Source organism: Puma concolor, chromosome E3, assembly GCF_028749965.1.
Source record: "Puma concolor isolate L17-30 chromosome E3, mPumCon1.1.hap2, whole genome shotgun sequence".
Classification (NCBI taxonomy): Eukaryota; Metazoa; Chordata; class Mammalia; order Carnivora; family Felidae; genus Puma; species Puma concolor.
The window spans coordinates 41,558,414-41,580,771 of NC_141682.1; the positions used below are offsets into that span (position 1 = coordinate 41,558,414).

Below are 22,358 nucleotides of genomic sequence, written 5' to 3' on the forward strand. Positions count from 1 at the left end.
GGTCGTGTGTGACATCAGAAGGCAAAGCTGGGGGAGTCGAATACCCAGCATCACTCTGCACGATGGGGGCCCAGGTTCTGGGACAACAGGAGTGGGAGGGGCAGCATTCAGGAACGTGGTGGCAGGTCACCTGGGAAGGCAGAGACCAGGAAGGGAGGACCTAGGCCCCGGCCCTGCCAACTTCCTGGGGTCCGGACAGCAGATGGGGCCAGGTGCTCCAGCCCCTGTCCACCCCATGGTCCTAAGCCAGCCTCCTTGGTCAGGGTCAGGGCCTCTGCAGGCGGGGTCACAGGGTCCGGAGGTCTCTGGACGAGCCTCACAGGCCACCTTGCACAACCCCCCCCCCCCCTTCTGTCTCAGCACCAGGGCCAGCCCCTCCCTGCTGGAGCAGGCTCAGACTGGTTCGAGCCAGCCCAAGTCAGCGCTCAGCCTGGCCCTCCAACCTGGCAACTCGTCGTCATGGCAACCTCAAAATGGAGGCCGCCCGTCCACAGAGCCCAACGTGAGCTGATGCGAACCAGGAGGGTTTGGGGCGGCCCAGTTAGGGAATGAGGTGGCGCTGCTCGGTAGACAGGTGTGAGCGCGCAGCACTGGCCTGGGCGGGACAGTCCAGGGAGGCCAGGGGGACTCTCGGGGACCCACAGCCCGTCTTCCGGTGGCCGGCTTGTCCCGGGGGCCCCAAGGTGGGGCTGACACGTGGTCAGGGTCTGGGCACCTGAGGACTTCGACGCCCTTTCCTGTGGAGGCCCAGCCCGGGGTCCCCAGGAGGGACACCCTCCTCCGGCGCCAAGGGTCAGCATGGGATGTGTTCCCTGCCTTCGCTGCCCTCGCCTGTCCCAGCGGGGACGAAAGAGGGGACCAGCACCCCCCCCCCCCCGCCACGAACCACCAAGGGTCTGACTCGAGGCCAGCGGTGGGGCGGCCTGCGTGGCACAGGGCAGGAAAGGACACAGCCTGCAGGCAGCACTTGTGGAAATGTTTTAATTAGAGGATTCTCAGATACAGTGGTTAATGTTTTGCCCACAATTCCTTACTAAGTATCAGGCGCCTCATGCCGGGAACAAGGCTCTTCCCTCACAGCAGAAACAGGACGGGCACAGTCCCTCCTTCCCCCGTTACAAGAGTTACATCTTCGTTAAGCCAAGGACTGTGGCACAAGAGGACATTTCATTAGTCGAAGTCATGACAATTTTCTAGAAACATCGATTACTTCAGAATGCTTTAACTAGAAAATATATTGAATTTCCATATATATTAACCATATACACGTGTGGCTATCACTAAGTGTAGTTGAGTCATTACAAAATAAGACATTCTGGGAGAGGCTTCGCACACACACGACCCGGCTGGGTCCCCCAGGGGGCCCTCCGCATTAGAAAATACATCGCCAACATCAAGCGTCGAGCTCAGCTACACGTCCAGCCGAGCAAGCGAGCAAGGCACTGGGACCGCGGGGCCACGCAGGCGCTGTGGACGGGGGCCTCACGCGCCCCCCCCCCCCCAGCCCACTGCCATCCTGCTGCCTGGCGAGTCGAGGTGCCCTTCCTGACCGAGGGCCCTGGTGACCAGCTCCCGCCCCTTTGGAGACCCCTCTGGCCCGGCCGGGTCTCTGCACCGGAGCCACACAGGTGAGCCGGCCGGGAAGGCGAGGTCAGCCGGCACAGGGCAGGCTCCGGGCCTCCCGTCTACTCCGCACCGTGCTCCCTGGGACCAGGAGGCCAAGGCCCCACCTTGGTGGCACCAGGCCGCGGGGCACTGGGCCTGTCCCCCTCTGCGTCGGCAGCACCTCCCGGCTGGGCCCAAGTGAGCAGGCGGCCAGCTCTGGAAGCTGCGCGGCAGGCTCAGCTTCTTGGGTGCTTTCTGAGAACAGCCCTTCAGGAAAAAGGAAGCGCCTGCGCACAGTGGCCTCGGACCTGCCTCCGGGGCATCCTGACGCCCAGGATCCCCCCAGGCAGGGCTCCGGCCAGTGCCTGCGCACGGTCCTCCCTGGGGCCCGGAGGACCTCGGACCGGCCGGTGCCAGCTCCGGGAGGCTCCGGACGCCAGTTCCGCCCTGACCAGACCCGCCCTCTGAGGAGCGCAAAGACCTGGGGTCGGGAGACAACCTCCGGGCACACACCTCCTCGTACACAGCGCTCCTCACAGGGCCCGGGCCGAGCGCCGCGCGGGTCCAGGCGCAGCCGAGCACGGCCGCGAGCTGGGAGCCGCCGGCCTGCAGCCGCGTGGGGGGCCGGGCCCCGCGAGGCCGCCTCCTCACGCTCTTAATGACGATAATGCCACGAAAACCTTTATATAAACAGTTTATTTACTCTAAACAGCAACACAGACAAAACGCCATATAGACACAAAGGAAGTGATGCGGGAACGAGACGCCGGCTGACTTTGGATCTGAGGCTCGTAAGCAACACAACCCAGGGTGCGCGGAGACCGAGGCGGGAGGGAGGCCAGCTGAGGCCGGGCGTAGCTCTACACTGTGGGAAGCATGCCTGCATCCGCGAGCAAAGGAAACTAGGAAACTAGCTCCTTGGGGCTCATCGAAGTATAAAAGTTTATAATTTTACAGCAGTTGAAATACTGACATCAATATTAAAATAAAAGCAAGTTTTACATAACAATCAAAAATACAAAAGACTGAAGGAAGAGACCCTGTATGAAAAACCGGGCAATTCAGCGAGTCGAGGACTGTGTACCGGTGGCGGAAATGGAAAGTGGCGCCCGCCCAACCCTCCCCAGGCGACTAGTAATTGTACAGAGCAACGTTAGGTTTGCAAAAATGTTGTAAACAAGTTCTTGCCAGACCAATCCCTTCCTTCTTACGCTGCCACGCGGTCGCCGCTTATGAAGGTGCAAACTTCTTGGCCTGTGCTCGAACCCTCTTCTCATACTCCACTCTGTTTTGGCTGAGAAGGTCAAGAGAGAGACACGTCAGCAGGTGCAGCCCCCTCGGGGGCCCAGGGCCGGGCGGGCTCAGAGGGCGGCTCGCGGTCAGGAAGGCCTGGGGTGGGGTGGGGGTGGGGCGCAGCGAAGTTTACGAATCTGACCGGCCACCGGCACCTCTCGGTTTGAAACCATTAGCGACGGTTCTGGAGAGAGAACCCAGACTGCCGGGCACCACTCTGCTGGCCAGGCGGACAGGACTTGGTGCCGGTTTCCCCACGGGGCTCCAGGGGACCGCCATGACCTCCAGGGCTGGTCTGGGACCCCCCCCCCCCACCCAAGGAGCTGAGGCACAGCACGCGTCCAGCGGGGACGCACCTGGGAGTGTGCAGTGCTCTCCGGAAGAGAGGGGTCCCTCCAAGCCGTGCTCTCCACAAGCGTGCCTCTCAGGGCGCTGCTCTGGGTCGCCTGTGGCCCAGGCCCCCGGGTGTGCGGGGGCTCCCAGGGTGGAGGGACAAAGGGCCACGAGAGCCGAGGAGTCGAGGCCACAGGACAAGCCTCTGTTGCTGGGCCACGCCACGTGAGCTCCCACCCCAGCCAATAGCCCAGCCTGGCCCCGGGGCCCCCCGGATGGAAGCAGCTGCCTAGGGGGCTCTGGAAGGAGCTAGAAGGCAGTCAAGTCAGCTCTGAAGTGCTCCAGCGCACGCCGCTGGCGGGAGAAATTGTAGAAGAGGAGGGGTGGCGTGACGGGCGGCCAGGAGCCCGGGCCCCGCAGGGACGACCCTCAGCGGCCCCAGGCGAGCGGCCGCCCACCCTGCAGCGCCTGCTGCTGCCCCGGCAGCTACGGACACAGGCACAGAAAGGCCAGCCTCTCACAAGTGGCACCATGGCGCCCGTGGCCACCACCGGCCACCGCAAACATCACCCCTGCAACGAGGCGCACGCCAGGGCCGGCAGCAAGCTCTTTGAAGGCCACGGAGACCTTGGCTTTGCGGACCATTTGGTCTGTCATGAGAACTCTGCGTGTACTGTCATGAGTGGCCTCACAGAGGCCTGGGCCAGCGGGCTGCTGCAGACAGAGGTCGTGGTGACCTCGCACAGCACCCGGCCGGGGGCGGAGAGCAGGGGGACGCGTCTCATGAGCCACTGGCACACAGCTGCCAAGGGACCACATGACCTCCAGCTGAGCCACGGTGGGAACACGCCCCTGGGGATGCAGGCCTTGCCCCGCCTGGGCCTAGGGACCTGAGCCATCAACTGTAAGCTCCTGCCGGCAGGCAGGCATCGGACGTCTAGCCTGCTGCTCAGGGCGGCCAGAGAATGGTCCTGCCCTCGGCTTTCACCCTCTGCACCCACGGCTTCCAGAAATGTCCCCTGGAAGGAACACGTCCCTGCCTGACCTCTACCCCCTATGCTAGCCCTGCAGGTCCCAGAGCCCAGCTCCAGGCCTAAGCCCCACCTCCCAGACCAGCGGGGAAGCTCGCTGGCAGGGCCAGGGGATGCCGGACCCCACAACCAGGAGGCCTCTGCCCTGCTAACAATCCAGCCAGGCTCACAGCACCAGGTTTCAACTTGTCGCCCACCCTAACACACACCTGGCCTTTCTCCCTCGGCACAGGTGGTGGATGCTGGCCCACGGGACTCACCGGCCACCACAGTGCCACACAGGGAAGGGCTACTCCCCGGTGGCCCACACGCAGGCCCAGGAGGGTGTGGGAAACAGGGCCACAGGAGAGCCGTGACGCGAGATCTGGGGCCCGGGGAGCTGCGCTACTGGAAACGCCTCCTTTGGCACCTGCACCTGGGGGCCCTTTCCTCTGCGCCGGACTGAGATTCACCAAACGCATGGTCTGCCCAGCCACAGCTTCTCAGGGACAGAGTGGCCAACAGAGGCCCATATCACCTGACCTTCACCTCCTGCCACGCCCCACCCCGCCCAACAATACCGTGGCCACGCCAGCCCTCGCTCACCCGTTCTTGCCCACCACAGGCCCTTTGCGCCTGCAGCTCCTGCTGCCTACAGGGCCTGTCCTGGTTGCTTCCTGGCCTCAGACGCTTCCCTGGCGGCCTCACTCGGTCTCCCCGTTACAGCTGGTGTCTCACGGCCTTTCGCGAAGGCTGCCCGGAGCGGCAGGAACTGTTCTCCCACCCACAGCCAGCCTGCGGCTCCCCCTTCTTACGGGCTGCCCGGACCAGACTTCCGGGGAAACGCATGCAGGCCAGCGAGTGGCCACAGCAAGCAGCGCCAGACCGCTACTAACCAGTAAATCGTGTAGGCCTCTGCTTGAGCTGGGTCCTGGATATTTGGTTCATTTAGAAGTTCCTGTATTCCTAACAAGATCTGTGTGAGAGACAAGAAAACACAGGGGTCAGTGGTTTGAAAGGCAAGCTTTTCTGGGACATCGGCCTCGGCCTCAGATAAAGACCACAGGCCTCTGGCCCCACAGGAAGGCTGAGGCCAGCACCCTGCATGCCGTACCTGCTTGATCGTGATGGCCGGCCTCCAGTCCTTGTCCTCCTCGAGGATGGACAGGCACACTGTGCCCGAAGGGTACACGTTCGGGTGAAACAGCGGTGGTTCAAATTTGCCTGGACCACAGGGAAGAAGGAAACGTGTTTCTGGCGGCAGCGGTCGTCTGGCAGGATGATGCAATCTCCCCGCACCAGGGCGACCTGCTGCCACCAGGCATTTGGCGAAGGACGGTGGCCGTGAGGTGGCAGTAGGTGGGGGGCGGGGGCAGGCATGCACCTGTCCCGGACTGGGAGGGGAAGCCATGTGCTCGCCCGGACCCTGCCTCCTGACAGTGGGCGGACGGAGCCGAGTCCTGGGCATCCCCACCCCTCACGTCCCTCCCCAAGTCAGCACAGCAGGTGAGGATGGTCCTGGGGGGACAGCTGAGGGCAGAAACTCGGCGGCCCTTCCAAACAAGTGGCCATTTTCAAAGCACAAAATTCTGCTCCAAAAAGAGAGGCTCTTAGGATCCCACGTTCTTTCTTTTAAACAAAAGTTCCGGGGCGCCTGGGTGGCGCAGTTGGTTAAGCGTCCGACTTCAGCCAGGTCACGATCTCGCGGTCCATGAGTTCGAGCCCCGCGTCAGGCTCTGGGCTGATGGCTCAGAGCCTGGAGCCTGTTTCCGATTCTGTGTCTCCCTCTCTCTCTGCCCCTCCCCTGTTCATGCTCTGTCTCTCTCTGTCCCAAAAATAAATAAATGTTGAAAAAAAAAAAAAACAAAAAAAAACAAAAGTTCCTTCTTTCTAAAAAATGAACACACGTAGGAAATCCTACAACAGAGAAGAGCAGGAAAACTGCCTCAAGCTCCCCGGGGACCGTTCACCACAACTGACAGGCTAGGGCGTTCCTCTCTGCTTATCTGGCCACCGTCCCCTCTTCTCTTCACTTAAAAACGTTAATTACGCCCCGAAAAGTACGATGGGTCTCACGCAGCTTGACGGAACTCCCGAACCACCACCACACCGGGCACCAGCACCCGGAGTCTCCCAGAGACTCCCCCCGGGCCACCAGGGTCCAGCCTGCGCCCTCCCGGCCCTGCGCTCGCGGGTCACGCGCGCACATGTCTACGTGACGCCGCCAGGCCATCCGGCCCCGAGGAGGTGCTGCCCACCGCCAGCTCCCACTGCTTCACGATCCCAGACCCCCGGCAGCCTCACGGAGGTCAGCCGTCCCTGGGGACTCCGGACGGCGAGCACCTTCACTCACTGTGACGCACCGGCCGCTTCTTGGAGAAACTCCCGGCCTCGTCTCCCGCCCGATAATCCCGTCTGTCTCCTGACCTGTGGGCATGCTGCACACCTTCTGGCTCGAGCCCCCGCAGGAAGGGCCCTTGGGAACCTGCTCCCGCCCCGAGCACGCCCTTCTGCTCTCTGAATTCAGCTTCTTCCTCAGCACAAGTGCCTGATTTTAATTTCATCTGGGCGGTCCATCTCTTTTCTCACCTAGGAAAGCACAGCCGTGGTGGGCACGGCCTCGCCCAAGCCCCTGTCCCCGACTTCTGCTCACCGCTGGCTTCCTCCAGTCAGAGAAGCCCCTGCCGAGACCCCATCCGCCGCAGGGCCGGCCGCTGACTTCCTGTGCGGCTCTGCTCTTCCGCATCACGTTGGGAGACGCGCAGTCTCAGGTACTCGCAGGCCCTTCCCTCTGGCTGCTGTAGACTGTCCCCCAATGTCTACCCGTTCTTCTTGTTTGGATTTTTTTTTAACGTTTGAGAGAGTGAGGGCTGCCTGGGTGGCTCAGGTGGGTAAATGTCTGACTTCGGCTCAGGTCACGATCTCATGGTTCGTGGGTTCGAGCCCCGCGTCGGGCTCTGTGCCGACAGCTCAGGGCCTGGAGCCTGTTTTGGATTCCGTGTGTCCCCCTCTCTCTGCCCCTCCCCTGCTCGTGCTCCATCTCTCTCTGTCAAAAATAAACGTTAAAGTTTGACAGAGTGAGCGAGCAGAGGCAGGAGCAGAGAGAGGAGAAGCAGACTCCGTGCTGTCGATGCAATCCCAGCAGAAATCAAGAGTCGGAGCTTAACTGACTGGGTCCCCGGGGCGCCCCCACCCATCTTTGGATCGGGGACACTTGGCTGCCTCCGGCTTCTGGCCACTACAGATGGGGCTGACGTGACCAAGCTGGTCCCCACCCGCGGTGAGCGTGCGTGCGCGTCTGCTGAATGCTCACTTGAGCAGAGCAGCCGAGTCCTGGAGAGACCCAACTTCAGCTTCCGCAGACTCGGGGGACAGCTCTCCAGGGGAAGCGGTGCAAACCCACACCTGCGGTGCGGTCTGAGGGCCCCGCTGCTCCGCCCCTCCGCGGGAGATGACGTCGGCACCTCTTCCCACGCTGCGGGCACGAGAGGGGACAGTCTCCCGTGTGGCCCGACAGCGCCTGCGGTTTCCTTACTGGCGTGCCGACGCCCTTTGCGCTTCAGGGTCAGTGCTGGCGGGTGGGGGGGGGGGGGGGAGGGCGTGTGCTCCCATCTCTCTCCCTCACTGGCTTCTCCTGGTGAACACGCGGTGCTCAGTGTGACGTAGCCCCGTTAGCGATGTTCTGCCTACGGGGCCAAAGCACTATCTGTGCCTCGCTGCTGAAATCTACCAATCTTCTTCTAGAAGCCGCACCGTTCCTTCTTTCCACTGGATGTCGAGATTCATCTGGAAGGCTACCTGGGGGGGCGGGAGGGGGGATTCCTGTCTCCTCCGCAGGGATACTCTGTGGGCCCGGTCCATTCGCCGGACTAGCCTTGCGCCCATGTCATAAACACGTGGCACGTGTGGCCTCTGCCCGGCAGGCCTGCGTCCCAGTCACCGTGTCCCCGTAGCAGGTCTGTCCGGTTTACATCTTGCCCATCCTGCTGACGGGTGTGGGTGCCCTTGGACCGACGTGCCTCAGCCCCGGCCTCCCCGACCACCCCCGGCACTCTAAGGGCCGCGGCTACTCTCCGTGCTCCTGACTTCTAGAATCTGTGTGACGATTTCCACAAAAACTTCCACACTTGGATTTGACACTATTGTGAACAGTCGGGGTCAAACACTTCCGTTTGTTGCAATTATGTTGAAAATAGGTTTTTGCAGGTTAATCCTTTATTGCACAACCTTACCAAAAAGATCTAAAAAGAAAGGCGAGACCATCTGCAGCCCGTCTTCCCTTCCCGCTCTTCGGCTGGGATTTTTATTTTTGCCTTGTCAAGTCCGCTTGGAATTCAGGTATCAAGCTGAACACAAGTGACGAAAGCAGCCGTGACCGGTCTCGTTTCTTAATCAGAGCTACTATTCAACGCAATACCTCCACGCGGCAGAAACAATTCAAATAGCAAAGAACCAGCCAAATGAAAAGTCTCCATCCCAGGAGACTTTTCATCCTGCTAATCATCCATGCTTAAAACTCTTCTGCTAGACGCCGTTATGATGGAAAACGTTCTTCTACCTTTTTGAGTTACTAACCCAAGCGTAGATGTTTCCGTATGGCCGTTCCCAGTGGCCACGTGCCGTGCGGGACACTTCTCCACACGAGGCACGCCTTCACTCATTTAATTAACCAACCACGGACCGGTTTTGGTGGCTTCCAGCTGCAAGCGGGGAGGAATTTGGTGCTCCTCCCGTCCTGAGTCTCGCGAAAGTGCACTTTGATGACATCACCGTAGCACGACGTTAAAGACAGCCTCGGCCTTTTCTTCCCACGGCCTTCTCCGGAGACTTATCCATCCAGGCGGCTCGCAGCCAACACGTTGGATGTGGAGTGTTAACAAACGGGCGCGGTGACAACGGGTCAGGGAAGGAAACCCTCCGAGAGGTGGGGTTCCGGACCGTGGTCCTTGTGACGCCCATCCCTAGCGAGGGCAGACAGTGGTGGCACCTTATCCCCGACAGGGACTCAGGGCCAGAAGCCTCCCGGTGGATCACAGCCGGCACCCGACTACGCCTGCCACGTTCACCTGGCTCCAGTCCACGGCCTCCAGGGGTCAGAGCCCCCGGGGCCGCCGCACGGCTAACGTGGGGAAGCAGACGGAGTCGTGAGGGCTTCCTCTACTTACATTTTGGGGGTGAGGATGGGTAGTCGTCCTTGAAAAGCATCCGCAGTTTAAACAAGCCTCCTTCCCACGGGGTCTGTGGGGAAACGAACGTGCAGTCAGGCGTGCCGCCGGCCTCCGCCGCGGGCTGAGCCCAGGAGGAACGGGCCTCTGCCGCACGCCCCCAGCACCGCCCCACAAACCGACCGGCTGTCCCCACGACGGGACCGTGGGGCCTGCCACGGGCCCTGAGGGGGCCGGAAAGAGCCATCCCCGGAGAGGAGCGTGGCGGGAGCTAGGCTTCTGGGAAGACAGGCGGGGGCCGGCAGGCCACCCCCTGTGACCCAGGATCGGGGGTCAGGATCTCCACCTGAGCGGCCCCTGTCGCCAGCTCCACCAGCACAGCCCTCCCCAGCCTCCTCCGGGAGGGACAAGGCCACGGCGCACCTGCCTCAGCCTGAGACGATGGGCCGAGAATGGGCTTAGCAAAGGCAGAGGTGCGGGCCCGGCCCTCCACGGAGCCGTGGCAAACGGAGAAAGCAAACCACATCGTCCGAGGACAAAGCCGAGTCCTAATCCTGCCAGCTTAGCATCGGGCGAGGAGGCTGTCAGGAAGCACCAGGCTGAGCTCACGCAAACGCCACGCCACGGGTGGAGGGACGTGGCGGCGATAAGGCGATAAGGCCGGGGCGTAACCAGGTCACCTCAGGGGTCTCCTTTTGGCTTTGGGGTCACCCAGAAAGAGCTGGATGCGGGGCTGCTGGAGACCTTGACTCCCAAATGCTTCAAATACGCTGGCCCTGACTGGACCCCCCGCTACCTGCCCCAGGCTCAAAGACCGCCAGGCCGAGCGTCACTATATCCTGGCTACTTCAGCTGCAGCGGGTCTGAAGGACAAACGGGAAGGCCCTTCCTTCCGTCTGGGCCCTTCTCCAGCGCGTCCCAAGGCTCCTCTTCCCTGAACACGCAGCAGGGTCTGCCCCCGGGCTCGGTGGGGGTGCCACACCCAGCCCCTCCTGCGACACAGCTCCTTCTTTCTGAATTAAAGCTGACTGGTGGGGGAGGGGGGGAATCACCTGTCACCCCAACCCTGTCCCCTCCCCCGGAGAAGCAAGTCAGCAGAGTGGCGCCCCTTACCCCTTTCTTCCCGGGAATGGCGCACTCCCAGTTCATGAGGTTCATCGTGCCATCGGGGTTTTTTGTTGGGACAGCCACAAAGCCCTGAGAGAAAACAACCACACAGGCACATCAACGCCCCGGCATCTCATTCCTCCTGCTCGCACAACAGTCCTGAGACTCCCAAGGGCACCCTGCACAGAGTGTGTAACAGAGCAGGCGGGATGGGGTTCCCGGGTTCCACCGGGGGAAACCGCCCCCCCCTCCCGCTACGCACAGAAATAAAGCTTTCCTTACAAACGGGTGGTCCTTTCTCCAGGCTTTCCTCTCCTGGGCCAGTCTGCTGAGGGCGATCCCCGACATGTTCAAAGTCCCTGCAAGAGACCGGGCAGAGCACGCGGTTAGGACAGGCAGAGTGCAGAAGCCGTCTGACCCTCCCCTCGCTCACCCAGCTTGACACAGACCGGGCTCCCAGCAAACCGCCCAGCCTGGAGTCTGCCCCAGGCATCACGTCCCCAAGGGGCGACCCCGGCCTCCTCCCGCAGGCGGCTCTCCAGGAAAGAGGGAGCCAGGATGCTCCGGAGACCCAGAACACCTCCACGTGGGGCCCCTTCCCTGTGAACATCCCACCCCCAGGGGCCACGGCACAGGCCTAGGTATGTGCGGTGCAGGAACGGTTCACCAGAATTCCCAGAAGACGCCTGCACACCTGTCCTGCCCTCTTGTCACACTGCAGAGGGCTGCAGCGACAGGGTTCCCACCGTCAGTCTCCACAGGAAAGGCAAGGACACGGTGGGGATGTCCAGAGCACTGCCTGAGGACCGGGGTGGGGGGCCAGGGCAGTGGCAGACCACTCCCCTCTGCCAATGCAGAGATTGGGGGGGGGGCATCAGGCGCCCAGTGTAGAATCAGGGGCTCACAATTTAGATTCAGGTCTGGCCAAGAGAGTAACTCTTATTCTTGAAACCAACCGAGTAGAAAGGTGCCCCAGGTCAGACAGCAAGCCCACCGCGTTGTGCACAAGTCCCTAGACTGCAACTGGCCCACAGTACCCGACCCTCCTCCATCCCCTCTGCTTTCTCACCCCACCGCACCTCCCCATCCACTGGCACTCCACGAACATCAGAGAGATCAGGGCTCTTCTCCCATTTACTCCGGGAAAGTCAGAGGGGGTGGGGGGTGGGGTGGCCAGCAGGACCCAGGAACCCCTGGGGAGAAGACACCCATGCAGGCCCAGAGGTAGGCAGTCTGCCCGCTGGGCCCGCCAGTCCCAGGAGCGCTGCAGGAGTGGGTTACTCAGAGTCCCGCTTCTGGGTGTCAGGTCCCCCAGCACCTCCAGACCACAGACCCCCAAGGCCTGGTGCCTTCAGGGTCCCCACTAGTGGCCCAGAGCTCCCCCTACCCCCGCCATCCGCTTGGCTCACGCTCCCTGCGGGGAGAGCTGCCTCTCAGGGTCTCCAGGGTGCTGCTCACCCCGCACAGCCTAAGAGGCTGGAGCCCCAACTTCCCTGTACCCTCAGAGGTCACTAACCTTGCTAGAGAATTTGGCCTTAAGTCTGTCTTCAAAGTCCACGGAAACATAAACAAGGCTTTAACGAGACAAAAACGGAGTCCACTAGCCTGTCCCGACCCTCAGCCCCTCAGCCTTCCAAGAAGAGCGTCTCCTCTCTGCTCTTGTGGGTGAAAGGACCACACCTCACGTTCCTGAGGACAACAGGGGCGCCCTCCACCGGGTTCAGAACCACCTTCCAGCCACGACAATGCATGACAACGCGTGAAACCAGCCCCGCCTGCCGGCTCAGGCTCACCCACCGCCCCCGGGGCTCAACACAGACTCAGGATGACCAGAAGTGAAGATCCAGAAGGTAACGTGCCTGTTAAGCATGGAGCCTCAACTCGAACCCGGCTCACGTCCCCCTCTGCCTTCCGGGGGACGGCCTCCTCTCGGCTGCTGCCACCACTCACCCATCGGCTACGCCTGTGCAAACCCCCCCGCCCGGCTCAGGCTGACCCTCACCCGCCTCAGCAACCCAATCCAAATCACACCCTTCACCCCCACCACCCCGCCGGAGCGCGGGAGCGGTTAGGCCACCAGCTCAGCAGAGGCAGGCCCGGGTGGTGGTGTCACCTGGGTGCGTGTCAGAAACGAACGTCCCCAGGCCCCGTGGCCATGAGTCGGGAACTCTGGGTGGGGCCCAGCACTACAGGTTCGGGAGGCTCTTGGACAACTGTGTTCCCAGGAAAGGGGCAGGAGGGGCCTGGGCATCAGCACCGCAGCCTCCGGGGTCATCCATGGGCCCGGGTCTCAGGAAGCCGGCTGAGTTGTGACAGACACACCACCAGACCAATCAGATGGGGTCCGGTACTAAGAAAGTTTATTTCTGTTATTGTAAGAAAAAGCAAAAGTCAAAAAGGAAAGTCCTCCACTCAGGAAACTGTCAGGATGACGTAACCAACGGGCTGAACCCCGGCCACCACCTCACGCTGTGGCACTGACCCCAGAACACCTTGTAAATGGGCTCCAACCTTCCCTGACTGCAAAATTAAGTCCAAAATAGACAGCACCATGCTGGGACCCCAACCACAACTCCTCTCTGTCACCGCTCCGTCCCAGGGCTCCGGCCTGCCCTCTTCCTTCCCCGTCCCTGTGCAGACCTGACTGCCAGGAGCACGATGCTATGGGGGTTTGGGACCTTGAAGGGCAACACCTGGGGGACCTCCTTCACTGGACAGCACACCTGTCTGGAATATTTGTTTGGGACAGAGGCAGAGGCCCAGGGAAAACGACAAGGCGGGGGCAATGATCCCGAAGACAAGGACCTGGGCTTGCGTGAGGTGGACAGAGTACCCTCAGGGAGCCAGGGCACAGGGGAGCACAGCCCAGTCTGTCTTTAAGGTGCTCTCTGGCCAGAGGCTGGCAGGGACGCTGACACCTGAAAATCTTCACTTCCCCAAGTTTCTCAAACCCTTCACCTCAACTGGCTCTTCTGCACGGAACCCGACCCAGCACCAAGCTGGGTCAGTGGAAATGCCCTTCCCTGCAGAAGCCCTGAGGGCACGGGACACTCTGGACTCTCAATCAAGTGCCCGCGGCCCCATGCGCCCCACCGTCCTCGGAGTGATCACTGTGGCAGCACACACCCCCGCCCCCTGGGCAGACAGCACAAGTAGGCAGGACGCTTCTGCAGGGTTAACCCACCCAGAGCTTCGGTGACCGAAGGCATGCGAGGTCCCCAGTGAGTCTGAGCTCAGCCAGGCAACAAAACAGGTCTGTGAAACCACAGGCCAGCGCTCCTCACAGCGAGGAGCCACGGACACCGACAATCCGGGCACTCTGGAGGGGCCGCGACGGGGCCGGGCCAGGGGGGCGACCCTGAGTGCCGTCTGCTGGCTCACCGCGGGTCACAACCCTGCCACGGGCCACCTCTTCTGCCCTGAAGAGCAGCCAGAGTCACCTAGTCCTGGGGCCTGGCTGCATGTGCTTGTCCCGGTTTGTGGAAGGTAATGAGGGCTGGGCCCACCAAAGTCCCTGCAGCCCCCTCCTCGGGGGTGGCCGGTGGACCCGGACTGGGCAGCAAACTCGGTTTGTGCCATCGGGTCGCAGAGCCTCAGGTGCCCACCTGCACTGTCCCAAGCAGAGACCTGGTGCTTCCACTCCCACTGGCCTCCTGACGCCAGGACAAAGCAGCCAGTTTGTTACATTTTTGCCACAGCGCGGATCCATTCATTCAGAGTCCCAGATCCACCCGCCAAGTGAAGAGAGCCATTTCCGCAGCTTTAGGTGTCAGGAGAGCGCCTCAGAGCAGCAGGCAGGAGCCGGGGCAGCACAACCTGGCACTACTAGTCACAGCCTGAGGGACGAGAGGCCAGCCTGCCACCTGCCTCCAGGGCTCCCTCCAGGGCTCCCACTGTGGGCTGCACCGGAATGTGCTCTTCTCAGATCCCGGTCCGCTACCGGAAGGCACAGAGCTGAGCACCTCCATCCTCAACTTTCCCAACAAAATGGGGGAAGGCGCTAGGAGCCCACAGGCTGGCCCAGGAGGAAGCAGATTACGGATGGGAAGCTGTGGACCACCTTTTCCCACCCCCTGGGGGTGGGGTGGGGCAGGAAATTCGGCGCACCTGACACAGGTGCCTGCGGAGGCTGCGCTTCCCTGCTCTCTCCCAACACACCTCCCAGGACCCCAGGCTGTTCCCGAAGCAAGGTCCCTAATGCCAGGACTCCCCGGACAAAGGTCCAACAGCAAGAAGAACTCATCCCTAACCTCCCCCGCTACCAAAGACCAGAGCAAAGCGAGACTAATTCAGGATCCATCTTCCTTTCCGGTGAAGTTGACGCTCTACCCAAAAGCCACCTTTTAAGTGTTTCCTTAAGAGCGAGAAACACTTAGGACTACAGACTCCCAAAACAAACAAAAGGACAACTCCACAAACCGAGGAACTGAGGACATTTTCAAACTACACCAGCCGAACCAAGTGGTACCGACTTCGGGGCAGCTGCAGGCCACGATCAGGAGCCCGGCTAACCATCCCCTTCGTTTCCTCCTACTCGCGTTAACTACCAGTTCCGACCTCCGTTCGATGGCTACAAAGCAACCGCGTACGAAAACTCTCCCTCGAGCGCAGCGCTAACGTCAGGGAGGGATCCCACCAACTGCAAGCGGAGCTCTTCAGAGGCACAAGAAAACTCAAGACTGTTTTGGTTTCTCGACCCCCGCTAAACGAGCCGGCGATGTTGCAATCCCCCACTTTCAACTCTTTCGGCCGTGCACGCTCGCCCCAGCTGCCAGGCGCCACAGGTCTGTGTGCAGACCGTGACCCCGGAAACGAATTTCCCTGGGGCGGAGAAGAGCCCCGGCGGCGGGGCGGCCCAGGCTCGCGTCCCTGTCAACAGCGGCCGCTGCCAGCAGCACCTCGGGGACGCCGCCGAGCACGCGCCAGGGGGCCGTTCTCTCCGCTCCCGAACGGGGCGCGCGGCGGGGGGCCGAGGGGCCGGACCGACGCGACCCCGGGCCCGGGGCCGAGGCCGCACGCCCGTAGCTCCGAGGAGGACCGGTTCCGGGAAGCGGGGCCTGCCCGGGGCGGGGGCGCGGGGCAGGGCCGGGGGTGAAGAGGCGCCCGCTCGGCCCGGGCCCGACGGCGGCGGAGGCCCCGAGCCCGGCCCCCGCCCGCGCCTCCCGCCCGCGCCCCCGCGCTCACCTCGGGCGGCCGCGGCCCGGCGAGCGAGGCGGACGAGGAGGAGGAGGAAGCGGCGGCGGCGGCGGCGGCGGCGCTCCCTTTGTCTCGGGACTTCCCTCCCGAGCCCGCTCCGCGCGCAGCCCGAGCGCTCCGAGGACCCCGGCGGGCGGGGCGGGGCGGGGCCTGCGGAGCCTGCCCGCCGCGCGCCTGCCCCACGCGCCCCCGCCGCCGCCCCGCGCCCCGCGTCGCCCGCGCCGCCGCGCGCCGCCCGCCGCCCGCGCCCTGCTGTCGCGCGCTCGCGCCCCGGGCCCTGCCCGGGAGCGGGATCCGGGTGCGGCTTTCCAGTCAGGCGGCGCCGCGGACACCTGCGCCCTTAAAGGAGCCGCGTCCCCGAATGGAGGGAGCGTCTACAAACTCCCCCTCGCGATGCGTGTGTCCACTCGAGGACACGCCGGCGGGCAGCGGGGCCAGGGGGAGGCCGAGATCTCCAAGGGCTCCCCGGATGCCGTGCGGGCAGCTCTCCGGGCACGGGTCCCGGAGGTCTCCTTGGGGCTGGGACCAGGGGCCGGGCGGAAAAGATCACCGAGGCCTAAGGATCCCCTGAAGCGTCGCAGCACGGTGACGGTCCCCCGAGCACGGCGCCCTGTGAAACCCCTTGCAATTGGTCAGTTCCGGGCCCTGGGCGGGGCGTCCGTCGAAGCCGCCCAATGAGTTGACCCGGTACAGGAGGCCGAGTGCCGGCCCGACCGACGGGAGGAGTAGTGCGGATACTCCCTAACCCGGGGACTGGCCGGGGGGGGGGGGGGGGGGGTGGGGGGCGGGGCGCCGGGGCTGCCGGCGGGTGGGGGAGGGGCGGGCGGCCCGGAGCGAACGCCGGCCCCTCCCGGTCTCGCCGGGCACCTCCCCGTCGGGCCCGCCTCGCTGCCCAAACCCCAAGCTCACGGTGGGGAGCGGGTGCCTTCCAGCGTCAGCCCGCTCCGCCCGTGGGCGCTTTGGGGTCAGGGAGCCGGAGGTGTCTCGGGTCCCCACCCTGGACAGCGGCCGGTGGAGGGCACCTGGGCCAGGCTCCCCGGCATGGGGTGGGGGGCGCTGGACAGCGGAAGCGACTTGCATTCATTCACTCCTGCGTTCTCTCCCTTCCCCTCTCCTTCCCTCAGAACCCCCTAGTTGGCCCTGTGCTGAGGCCACCAGCTTCCCCCGGGACCTGGGACCACAGGTCCTGCGCCCACCGGATGCTCAGTGCATGTGGTTCCAGACGTCCTGTTACTTGGGGAGTAAAGTGAGGGCGTCTCACAAGCCTTCAGATGGCAGGGGAGGGCGGTGTCCCCTCGGTGTGGTGGCTGGGCATGGCTGGGTTGGGGACGGGTTGTGCCTAGGTTACCTCCCCATCAGTAACGGCCCGTAGGGCCTGCCTATGGTGACCGGGTCCCAGGTGATAAAGGCCAGAGGGCCTGGCCCCCTAAGCAGCATGTGAGAATTCCAGGTCTCTCCCAGACTCTGAATTCCAAAGGGGCTGCCCACTCCTGGATCCCCTCGGTGACCCAGCACGGGCCTGGCCTGGGGATGCTGCTCCCCTCTGCCCCTCCACCCAGGCAGCTGCAGGTCTCCACCTTGGGTGCCAGGATCCTCAGGGGCTCCCCGGAGACACCTGTTCTCTGGGACCCAACCCTGGATCGGAAGTTCTGAGTGGTCCTAGGAGTGTGTGTTTTAACAAGAGCCGCAGCTGAGCCTGGGCACGTGGCTACTCACTACTCTTCCATAAACTGTCTTCCTGGGGAGGAGCTCGGGCTTCGGTTCTGTCTTTCTCTGCCGGGAAGTTCGCACAGGGTCGCGCGAGTAAGGCATCCAACGAATAGCGTAGCCACTAAACGGTGGCTCCTGTGCACTCAGCACACATGAGGGCAGGGAGAGCAGGGCTGGCCACATGGGGGTGGCCTAGCGGGGTAATGAGGGGTGCAGTTAGGGGAGGTGACCAATGTGGTGTGTGTCCTGGGCCGGACCCTGTGGGCCACGGGGAGCCATGGAAGGTTGTGGAGCAGGAAACGTAAGACTAGGTCCTGTCTTTATGTGTGGTGAGAGGATACCCGGAGATGGGGAGATGTGGCCCCTTGGCCCTGGTGGACAAGTTATCAACCAGTAGTAAGAACTGTCCCCCTGGTGGAGAGTGGCTCTCCTGCTGGGAGGAGAGTCAAGATTGGTGGAGAAGGAAGGGGCATTTAGCTGGAGGACAGGTTGGAGGAGGGCAGGGGGAGGGAGGGCAGAAGGCTCCCTCCGATCGGGTATCGTCAACGCAAAGCCTCCTTGAGCTCACACTCTGGCACACACATGCTCGGTGACGGCCCCCCGGCTGTCCTTTCATCAGTCAGCTCACACACGTACCCAGAGCACTGACTTTGACCTTGAAGAAGCACGCTGGCGTGGTGTAGACTGGGCCGCGTGGCAGGGAAGAGTGGGGTGGCCTCTAGGACCTGAGAATGGCCCCCGCGACAGCCAGCAAGAAAGCGCCTGGGATGAGGGCATTCTCGTGGGAAACTGACGTAAGAAGAGTGCCTTGTTTAAAGCCACTAAGCGTGCAGCGAGCTGTCATGCAGCTAAGGGACACACACCTGGCTTAGATAGGGTGGTCACGGGGGTCTCTGAGGAGGGGACATCCAAACTAAGTCCCGAAGGAGGAGCAGGACCCGGCTGTGGAGATGCTGGGGGACGATCCTTCCTGGCAGAGGGATCCTTCCAGGCTGAGCAGGGAGAGACCCGTGTGGCTGGGGCAGCACCAGCAGGGGAGGCTGGCACGGGGACAGGAAGGAACAGGTAGTTGGGCTGGACCGTACATGACATTTCCAGGGTGCTGGGGACTTTGCTGTGTGTTCAATGTGTACCAGTTCCAGCAGGAGAGACGGGATTTGGTTGGGTCCAGCTCCCGGGTACAAAGGAGAAACTGAGTCTTGGAGGGGATGAGGCCTTTGTGCAGAATCAGTGAATGTAGAACCCCGAGGGGGAAGAATGCTGGCCGGCCATGCCAGGCCATACGCCCACCCCACGAGGAGGGGGCGGTGTGGCTGGGAGCTGCCTGCAGTGGGGGCAGGATCCCTGCTCCCCTGGGTGTCTGTCAGAGGCCAAGCTGTGGGCACGGAGGCCCACTGCTCCAGGGGCTGGGTTGAAAAGAAAGCAGATCCACACCCAAAAGAGTGAGGTCGGACCCCTTACCTCACACCACATACAAAACTAAAAGGAAACACAGGAGAAAACCTTCACAACACTGCGTCTGGCCATCATTTCTTGGGGAAAACACCAGAACCACAGGCCAGTAAAGAGAAAATAGATAAATCGGGCTTCATCAATGTTGAAAACTTTTGCCCATCGAAGGAAACTACGGGAGAAGATATTCTCTGGAAGGAGGAAGGCCTGGGGCTGGACCTGCCTTCTCGAGTTCCAGGGGCCATTCCAGGAGGACAAGGAGCCTTCTTCCAGCTCTGGGGGACACATGCAGATGGCCAGGGGCTCCCTTTGCAAGTTCCGCAAAGGGCCAGGGCATCCCTCGGAACCGCGCCCCCTGCCCCCAGGCTCCTCAGCCCTTAGCCTGGCCCCACAGGACACAGAGGGCACCTTCCAGACGTCCCCATCTGGGATCCTGGGGCCGCGTGAAGGTATAATGATCCCTCCCCATCGGGTCAGTGGTCCCCAAGCCTGCTCATCCCTGTCCCCCAGATGGTTTGTACGTAAGATTAGAAGGAGTCAAGTCCGGGACCTTCTCTCTGTGCCGTGACCTGTGGGTTTGACTGCTTCTTCCCGCCCCAAACGAGAAAGGCAGATGGTCATTGGATGCCCATCGCTGCAAACCACTGTCACTTGGGGGAGAGGCTGAGACCAGGCTTGGCGGTGGGCAGACCTCCTGCCGTGTGCCCCTCCCAGCCGCTGGGTGGTAGGGACCGTGACGGGGCACGGTGTCCGCTCTGACCCGGCCAGCGGCGAGCTCCGCGACCCGTGTAGGAAATACCCGATCGCCTCCAGCGCCGTGGCGAGTAGGGGATACGAGGGTGGGTTGGTGGGGCTGGGGCGTCCCCCACGACTGGGCAGCACGAGCCTGGCACCAGCAGAGTTTGGTCCCCAGCCTCCCAACCCACGGAAGAGGCCGTGGAGCGGGGTGCACGGGGCAGGGGGAGGGTGCCTCTTCTTCCCCGGGGCCTGCCCGCCTGGTCGCGCAGGCGTTCAACTCTTCCCTGTGTATGGAACGTGGGGCCAAGGAGAAGGGGGTTGCCTCGTGTTCATTTTAAGATGGGAGACATGCTTGCCGCCCAGGATGCCGAGGGAGAGAGCTGGACACACCGTGGGGGGACCGGGCTCCACACGCCCTGCAGGCACACCTTTCCAGAGGCCTCTCGCAGCCTGAGCCTCCCCCACTCCACCGCCCCTGGTCTAAATGACGGGGGCGGGCTCTGAGGACCCCAGAGCCACTGCCGGAGTGGGTCCTCGCCCCCCCTAGGCTGGGCCGGTCAGGTCTGTACCTCTCTGTCCTGTGGTGCAGCCGGCCCTGCCTCAAACAGGGGCACTAGGACCCCGGGCCAAGGCCTTGGCCCCAGCCCACCGCTTCCTGCCTCCAGACCCTGCAGCCTGATGGCTCCCACCTCCCCTCCTCCCTGCTCTGAACCCAGCATCCCAGAAGGCCCTCCCCACTGCGCTATAACCCTGTGTGGGGGTCTGCCTCCCCACCTGCACCCAGGTGGGGGAGGAGTTCAAAATATGCGGGGGGGGGGGGCTGTCAGAGCTTGGAGAGCCGTGACCGTAACCACGAGGGCCCCCAAGGGGGGCCCTTCTCTTGTTTCAGTCAGCAGGATTTTACTGGGAACCAGAATGCCTCCTTCGTCCTCTAGTTCTCCGGTATTTCACACAAGCTCCTTGAGCCCCTGAGAACTGTCTGTGGACACACTGCTCTGCCCCGACTGTGCCACAGGAAAACGCCATGTGCTCCACGGCCAGTGGGCCGTGTCCCCTCCCTGCGGCTTGGTCACCACACCCCAGACTCCAGGTCCTAGAGATTCTCCGGACCAAGGATGTGTGTCCCCACGGCTGAGCCGGGTCCTGGTCGCTGCTGGCCCATCCCCGAGGAGGGACACGAGGCGCGGGCCGGACCTGAGGCAGAGAGGGCAGCTCAGCCTCACCCCCGACTCCCTGCCACAGGCCAGCATCGCCGTCTTCCCTGTCCACGGGGCCCGCCAGCTCCCACGTGGCATGCCACATCACTGACTCACGCCCCGCTGTGTCTTCTCCGGAGGAATGAGCCCAAAGCCCTTCATGCCTCCACCCACATATACTCTCTGGCCCCTTTGACACAGCAGACGCTTCCCGAACGTGTGCCCGTGCTGGAGCACAGCTGGGAATGGGCCACAAGGGGCCACAAGCGAGGACCGTCCCCATGTCTCCAGAGCTGACAGTCCAGAGGAGAGATCGCTCAGCAAAGGGGGCACGCAATGAGATTCACACAAGTGGGCAGGGGAGGAAGGGCCTCGGTCAGGGAGGCTCCTTTCCCACAGGTCAGGGAGGCCTTCCTGGAGGAGGCCACATCCAAGCAGGTGCTGGGAGGGTCCAGAGGGCGATGGCAAGGGACGCGGCCAGAGAGGGCAGGGCCCGGAGTGATTCAGAAGGGCCAGGGAAGGAGGACAGGGGAGGGGTCCAGCAAGGCCTCCTGTGTCCTGTGGGAGAGGGGGATGGGAAGTATCTTAGTGACACGGGTGGCCTGGCGTGCTAGGTAGATCAAAGGGTGCACACAACGGTTTGGAGAGGACAGGACCAACAGGGAGACCAGCCAGCTGACTCTTGGTGAAATCGGGGTGGGGTGGGGAGGGATTCAGTGGTGTGGACAGGAAGGAGGAGGGAGGGTGACGGGGGCAGGGGGGGCGGATCTAGGACTGGCTCTTAGGAGCAGGAAGAACAGAGAGTCGAGGGTGATACCCCAGCCTTGAGGCTGGGCGGCTGGCAGCTGGGGGTGCCCACTGTGGATGCTGGGGTCTGCAGGGCGGGTCTGGGGATCAGGGGCAGCTGGGGGTCCAGTTTGGGGCCCGTTGGGTCCTGGGTGCCACGAGACGCCGCTGGAGGTGTATCTGCAGCCCCCGGGATGGAGGAGCAGAGTGAGGCACACGTGCAAAGGCCACGGAATTGGTTACAAAGGCGGGTTTTACGTCACGTATTTTTACGACAATAAAAACGGTACAAAAGCCCCAAAGCCTGGCCAGAATGGTTGCTCACAACCATTACCTGTGACTTGAGTAAACCAGCCCCGCGACGGGCTCTGTGCCGACAGCTCAGAGCGTGGAGCCTGCTTCAGATTCTGGGTCTCCCTCTCTCTCTGTTCCTCCCCTGCTCATGCTCTCTCTCTCTCTCTCTCTGTCTCTCAAAAATAAACACTTAAAAAATTTTTAAAAACACACATTTTTTTTTCTAAATGGGAAAAGAAAAATATTATCAGTAAGCGTGACTCAAGGAAAGGTAAGTGACCTTAGTAAATAAAGCAGTCACCAACACCAATTAGAAAAACACGGAAACCTGTAAGGCTGGTTGGCCAAGGAAGGCCAGAGACCAGTGAGTCATGGAAGAGGGACTGAGATCAGGGATAAACAGAGGGGAAACTGAGGCCCACCCTGGGTAAGATAGAGAGTGTGGGCGCAGGGAGACAGGGCAGGGCCCAGGG

The 22,358-nt window shown here is 62.5% G+C and overlaps 1 protein-coding gene across 1 annotated transcript; it reads right to left on the reverse strand.

Annotated features, from left to right (window-relative positions):
* Positions 1 to 967: 967 nt before the first annotated feature.
* On the reverse strand, positions 968 to 15,852 carry UBE2I (ubiquitin conjugating enzyme E2 I). Its single transcript, XM_086691672.1, has 7 exons — positions 15,698 to 15,852; positions 10,796 to 10,872; positions 10,520 to 10,603; positions 9,407 to 9,479; positions 5,356 to 5,465; positions 5,138 to 5,217; positions 968 to 2,899 (listed from the first exon to the last, which is right to left on the reverse strand). The coding sequence occupies exons 2-7, from the start codon at positions 10,859 to 10,861 to the stop codon at positions 2,836 to 2,838; spliced, it is 477 nt and encodes a 158-aa protein (XP_086547798.1). The 5' UTR covers positions 10,862 to 10,872; positions 15,698 to 15,852; the 3' UTR covers positions 968 to 2,835.
* Positions 15,853 to 22,358: the final 6,506 nt, after the last annotated feature.